At 39.9% G+C, this 6,867-nt stretch overlaps 1 protein-coding gene across 1 annotated transcript in view; it reads left to right on the top strand.

Annotated features, from left to right (window-relative positions):
• Positions 1-348: 348 nt before the first annotated feature.
• Positions 349-6,867, top strand: part of LOC140465519 (uncharacterized) — a 40,473-nt gene continuing 33,954 nt past the window's right edge. The window contains exons 1-3 of the mRNA XM_072561059.1: positions 349-429; positions 1,371-1,501; positions 4,418-4,574. Of these exons, the coding sequence (XP_072417160.1) occupies positions 409-429; positions 1,371-1,501; positions 4,418-4,574 (309 nt within the window). The 5' untranslated portion in view covers positions 349-408. The remainder of the gene's footprint in view (positions 430-1,370; positions 1,502-4,417; positions 4,575-6,867) is intronic.

The following is a 6,867-nucleotide window of genomic DNA, read 5'->3' as shown; positions in this document are numbered from 1 at the left end:
ATAGGAAGAACCAATAAACTCACTAGAGATGTAACTTAAATTGAAAGCTACCCTTAGGAAATTGTTCTATAAGTTACTTACTTCACTTATGGAAAGACTAAATGGTGAAGAACTTTTAATATTGAACTCGTGGTTTAAGAAGGGGAAAGAGCTGTTTTGCCCCACAACCATTCTTTGAGATGATGGCTGATTTGTATCTTAATCAAATTCTCTTGCTTTGGCTTTATACCCTTTAACACCTTCAGCTAACAATAAACCTAACAGTCTTAGATTTAAAGATATTAGTTGATCTGCTTTTCGTTTCTCATAGTTCGGCGTGCAGCCATTCAGTTTGGGTTGAAAGAGGTGGGTGATGACGAGGAATGGACTCTGTTCTGGACTGACTACTCAGTCTCATTGGACAAAGCCATGGAACTAAAACGCTACCAGGTAATTAACCATTGTTGACCTGCCAAGGATAAATTTATAATTTTCCTAGATTCTATACCAGAACCAGGGAAATCTCACACATTTATGTAAGTGGAGATTCAGTTGATAAACAGAACAATAGTATAATGTTGAGTTGTCAACTGTAGCTCCACTTTGCTTCTTGAGGCAGAATGTAATGGATTCAAATTTCGCTCCAGTGACTTGAGCACACAATCCAGGTGGACACTTCCAATGCCAATAGCAAGGAATGCTGCACTATTGGAGGTGCTGCCTTTAGGATGAGATGTTAAGCCTAGTCCCTGTCAGATGCATGTAAATGATGTAAGGCACTATTTGGAGAAAAGTGGAGCTGTTGCCCCAGTGCTCTGTTGAATAGTTTATCTTCAACCAGCACACCAAATAAGCAGGTTATATAGTCATTAGAACATTGCTGTTTGTGGGATCTTGGTATACATAAATTAACAGTAGTATTTCCTACATTATATCAGTGACAGGTATTCAACTGGACCAATTTGGGATATTCTGTAGTCCTGAAAGGCATTAACAAAATACAAACACTTACCACAGAGTCATGAAATATCTGTAAGATTCCAATCAGTTGATTTCAGCCATCACACCAGTGGTACTAAATTAACTGCAGCATCTTTAGATTCAGATGAAGAAGGGAAAACAAAATATTCGCTCTTGATTGTAATGGACTGATTTCTGTTGAAAATGTTAGGTGTTAAAATAGATTATGAAGCCTCCCATGGTAATTAATTGCAAGAGATATAGTTAAGGAGTGGAGTCACCGATGAGGTACACAAGAGTGACCAGTAGCTGTAGGACTGTATATTTGCATTAGTCAGCGCATCCAGAAAAATAGAGGCACTATAAATGACAGGTGTTGCTGCACAACCTGTGAACAGGCAATGAGAACTGATTGCATCTTTTTTCTGCAGAAAATTAATCATTTCCCTGGAATGAATGAGATCTGCAGGAAGGATTTGCTGGCTCGCAACTTAAATAGGATGTTAAAGCTTTACCCAAAGGATTACAACATTTTCCCAAAAACATGGTGTCTGCCATCTGAGTAAGTTCATGGAAGGGCCAGGGGAGTGAAACAGCTGTTATATTAATAATAATATTAGATTAAAGCTAAACTTACAGAACGCAACATGGAAACAAACACTGGGCAATGGATTGGGTTAGAAACTGGACCTCTATCTCCGGGGCTTCAGTTCAAGTTCAGATGGAATAATAATCTCCTCTGCCTGTGGTAAAGATCCTATATGTTTAGGGTGTTTGAGTTTTTAGTTCATTTTAGAAAGGATTCTCTAACCAAACGATTTGCAATCCTCAGAAAGACCATTTATAATGTATTGGTGAACCTGAAGTTCACATTGTTACACTGGTGCAATTGTGTTCCATTCCATGTTTACAACTCAGTAACATTCCAGAAAGCTAGGGGAGTTTTGCTCATTCCCAGATTAGATGTCAGGTGTTGCCCAGATAGCAGCATTGGGTGCCAGAAGCAGGAAATTTTCCGTTCGCCATGCTGAGTGTCCCTCGACTTGAAAAGTATGGAAAAGATAGAAAATTAAGTCCCATCAATCCACTTCACTTTCATCTCTTAGTGAAGTACATGAGCTTTCCAACCATTATTAAACACCATAATGCCTAAGATTTGTAAAATCTTCCCAAATCTGGATACATTCTAGAATCAAACTTGCACTGTTCACAAGGCAAGAGATGTCGTCTTACTTGGTAATAATCTCTCCTCATCTCTGGTCTCGAGATCCTCATATTCATGCTTACTTTTCTTGCCCTTTGTTATTGATTCACCCTGCACTGTTTTAATTGTACATTAGTTTTATGCAGTTGGTGAGTATAAGCGATCCATTCACCTGTGTCCCTATAAAAGGACATACACTGAAGCTGTGATCATTGAGTTTGGAAGCGTATGCTAGTTGTTAACTCCAAAAATAAATATTTATAGAAGTGTATAAAGATTGTCTCAAGTTCTATATTTTACCTGCCATTTGGAATATAACAATGCTCCTCCTTTAATTCGTCTCTAGCTAAACATGCAGTGTACCACAAACTCCTCTTCGACTTCTAGTCCCATTGCACTAACATTCAAATCAGCCCCTCGTTACATAGAACATAGAACATTACAGCGTAGTACAGGCCTTTCGGCTCTCGATGTTGCGCTGCCCTGTCATATTAATCCCACCTACACTATTTCATGTACGTCCATATGCCTGTCCAATGAGGACTTAAATGCACTTAAACTTGGCGAATCTACTACCGTTGTAGGCAAAGCATTCCTTACTACTCTCTGAGTAAAGAAACTACCTCTGACATCTGTCTTATACCTTATTCCCTCACTTTAAAGTTGTGTCCCCTCGTGTTTGCTGTCCCCATACTTGGAAAAAGGCTCTCCCTGTCCCCCCTATCTAACCCTCTGATTATCTTGTTTTTTTAACAAGTCGTATTTTAACAAGTCCTCAAAATCATTGTACTCCTGGATTTTCTATTCTCCCATGATCTGTAGAGTTTTTGACTCCTTCGCTAAACCCTTTCCTCCTTTTAGGCTGCTTCTTAAAGCCCATGTCTGACGAAGCTTTTGGTTATCTGCCCTGGTATTGCCTTTTGCTGCTTGGTGTCCAATTTTGTTTGATAAGGCTCTCACAGACTGCTTGCAACATTTTATTGTGTGATTCTATATGGATGAAAGTTGTTGTTTTAAATCTAAGCTTGGAACAACCTAATCACTCTATTTTGACTAACCTGAGCTACTCTCTTCCCATCCATTGTAGTAGAATCTATACCCAGGTTCCTGAGATCAGTGGGGTTATTTTGATTTTCAGTAGAGATGGAAACTATTTGTCCTTTCAGGTATCAAAGTTTGAAGTTTTAAGAGTGAAATCTTCTGTAAATGTTCAGAGTGTCTCCTGAGACCAACGTGCTAGTCAAGAGAAACAGCAAATGGACTATTTTACAACAATCTATTCACAAAGCAAAAATATTAAAATCTATTCACAGACAGATTTCCAAAATCTTTTTTTTTCCCAGAAAAATGCAGTGTGATGAGCACTAGAAAGGAGAACAACAGTTCTGAATTTGGTGCTGGCAAGCAAATAGAATTGGGTGGGATTACTGTGCATAGATTCCTTTTCTTTTTATATAGAAATGTAGAAAATACAATCATCTGCAACAGAGTCTTCTGAGTGCAAATAAGACTTAGCAGTTACCCATTTGAATCCTACCAAACCCTCCAAAGGACAAACAATGATAAAGAATCAATGGTGCAGAAGACCATTTGACTCATTGTGTCTGCAGTTGCAAAGGAAGAACCATCCAGCTTAATCATATTCTGGTTCATTGCTCATTGTATTCTAGGTTGTGGCACTTGTAGTGTCTATCCAGGTATTTGTGAGTGCGATGAGGGCTTCTGCCATGGCTATCATTTCATACCATGAGTTCCAGACCACATCATCCACACGTTCCTCCCACTCCCCCCCCCCCCCCCCCCCCCCCCAACCCACAATGAACCTGCAAAAGAGATCCTGACTGACAATCCCAGTGCAATATCTTTATACATACACATAGTCACAAACGTAGTTAGGTTCTATACGTAGCATGTTAAAGAAACATTGACTTTATCCAAATAAACCAAAGCCATTTTTATTTGATCCAGACTATTTTACATGTATTTAACGCACCGGGAGATTCCAATAACTGAACAGAGCCCCCCCCCCCCCAGATACTAATGTCAAGAAGAGTGCTGTAATAATCATGGCCTGATGAGAGTCCCATCATCTCCTTGCTGTGCACAACTTACCTCTAAATTTCCTATGTGGGTGATAGTGACTACAATCTAGCAGTGCTTGATTGGCTGTCAAGTATTGTTGAAAGTTTTGAGCTTGTAAAAAAACATTGCAGAAATGCAACATTTTTTATTTTGTGTCATTCTCTATTTCACTTAAACACATTCTTTCTACAGTTATCATGAGTTTATGGCCTACAGCAGAGCAAGGAAATCAAAGACCTTCATTTGCAAACCAGATTCTGAATGTCAGGGGCGTGGTATTTTTCTAACCAGGAACACGAGCGAAGTTAAACCAGGGGAAGACATGGTTTGCCAGGTGTACATTCCAAAGGTATCTTGCTCTGCTATACCAGTAAATACACCATTATTATATTTATGTGAATCTATAGACATTCGTAAAAGATAATTCTTAACTGAATGTCATTGACTATATTTCTTTGAATGGATGAGGATGTCACTGGCAAGGCCAGCTTTTGTTACCCATCCCTAATTGCCCTTGAACTGTGTCTTGCTAAGCCTTTTGAGAGGGCAGTTAAAAGCAACCACGTCTTCTATGAGTTTTGAGTCAAATGTGGGCCAGACTGGGCAACAATAATATCCCAAAAGGATATTATTAAAGAAGGTGGGTTCTTGCAGCAATTAATGACAGTTAACATGTTCATGGTCACTGAAACCAGTTTATGATTTATTAGCTGAATTCCTATTTCTCTAGCAACGGTGCTGAGGTTTGTCAGTGCCTTTGCCTGGGCCTCTGAATTATGAATGCAGTGACATCTCCACTATACAATCATGAAGGAAGAACACTATAAGTTTACTTAAAATGGGTGAAAAAAGTCTTAGTAGGGTTTTCAATGGCTCAGTAGCAGTATTACTGACTGAGTGTTAAAGGACATAGCTACTAGGCTGGCTCTGAGGCAGATGGAGAGGGTGTAAATTATTTAAAATCTACTTGACGTTCACCTCACTGACCCACCTATCACAGATGCTTCTGTCCATGACCAAATCAGTAAGAGTAACTACTTCACAGTTCATGTGAAGACAAAGTCCTTGCTTCACATTAAAGGTACCCTCCTTCATGTTGTGCATCACTGCTACAATGCTAGATGGTTAGATTTCAAACAGATTTAGTAATTTAAACTGGGCATCCATGAAGTACATCAGCAGAATTCAATTCAAACAGAATCTGTAAGTTCATGGTCTGGCATATCACCCCTTCTACTATTACTACTAAACATGGGGTTTAAACCTGATTCAAAGAACCCCATCAGTTGATGTTCAATCATCAGTAAAGTGATGGAAAGAGCCATCAACAGTGCTATTAAGCAACACTGCGAAGCAATAACTTGTTCACTGACACTTAGTTTGGGTTCTGTGAGTGCTATTTAGCTCCTGACTTTGTTACAGAATTGGTCCAAACATGGGTAAAAAGCCCATTTACCCCTCAGCTCTGACCCACAAGCCTCATTCCTAACGAAGGGCATATGCCTGAAATGTCGATTCTCCTGCTCCTCGAATGCTACCTGACCCGCTGTGCTTTTCCAGCAGCACACTCTCGACATGGGTAAAAAGAGGTGAACCTTTGAGAAGGAAGGTGAGAGTGATTCTCTGCTGGTTGGAATCATACCTAGCACATAGGAAGTTGGTTATTGTTGGAGACCAACCATTTCCATCCTTGGATATCGCTGCAGTAATTCTTTAGGGTCAAGGGAGATATTTTTAATTAATCAGTTCAGGTATGTGTTGTCAACCTCTGGAGCAGGCAGGAGTTAAGCGTTCTGGACCAGAGGTAGGGGTACTACCATTGTGCCATGGGAGTCCATTCAGGGTCAGGGTAGTGTACTTTGCTCAACCTTTTTCAGCTGCTTTATCGTTAACCTTTCCTCCATCATAAGATCAGAATTAGAAATGTTTGCTAATGATTGCACAATGTTCAGCACAATTTGTGACTCCTCTGATAGTGAAGCAGTCCCTGCCCAAATGCAGAAAGACTTGGACAACGTCCAAAGGTAAAATTAGACCTAATTTGATAGTAATTTTAAAAGTAAAACACATTAACAAAATTAGGAGATAAGGTAATTGAATTCCAACCAAAATGGCTCGGCCTGTGCAGTTATATAACCAGCCTTTGTTTACTGTCCAGGCCTCACACTTGAAAGGATAGTATCCCTTTGTGACATATCCCAGTGCACTCAGTGTATGCATGAAAGGGGCCAAGCGCAGAAGGAACATAAGTTATTGACATCAGGGTGGCTGACACTGTCCTATATTTTAATGGATTTGCCCTTATTTTGACTTCATCTTGTGTCACTTAAGGGATGCCTTTTGCCTCTTATTTCTAAAATAGCTGGTGGCCAACTGAACCTGGGATTCTTTTTGGTGACCATATGCACTGTGCCATTGGTACCTGGGGAGAATTAGGATTGCCAATACCACAAATCTTCCACCACCAACAACGACTTTCTACCTCTCCCAACTAGTTCTATGGTTAAGGTGTTCCTTGTCTTATAAGTGTTGATCACTCTGGCTACTGTATCTGCATTGTGCCAATGTTCTCTCTAACATGCCGACGTGTGCCAACTCTTCATTAATTTGGAATGTCCAGCGGCAGTTCAACAAAGCAGTTG

The sequence above is a fragment of the Chiloscyllium punctatum genome, chromosome 42 (genome assembly GCF_047496795.1).
Source record: "Chiloscyllium punctatum isolate Juve2018m chromosome 42, sChiPun1.3, whole genome shotgun sequence".
Taxonomy (NCBI): Eukaryota; Metazoa; Chordata; class Chondrichthyes; order Orectolobiformes; family Hemiscylliidae; genus Chiloscyllium; species Chiloscyllium punctatum.
The sequence above is the reverse complement of the archived record's forward strand: the minus strand, read 5'-3'. Positions and strand labels throughout refer to the sequence as shown.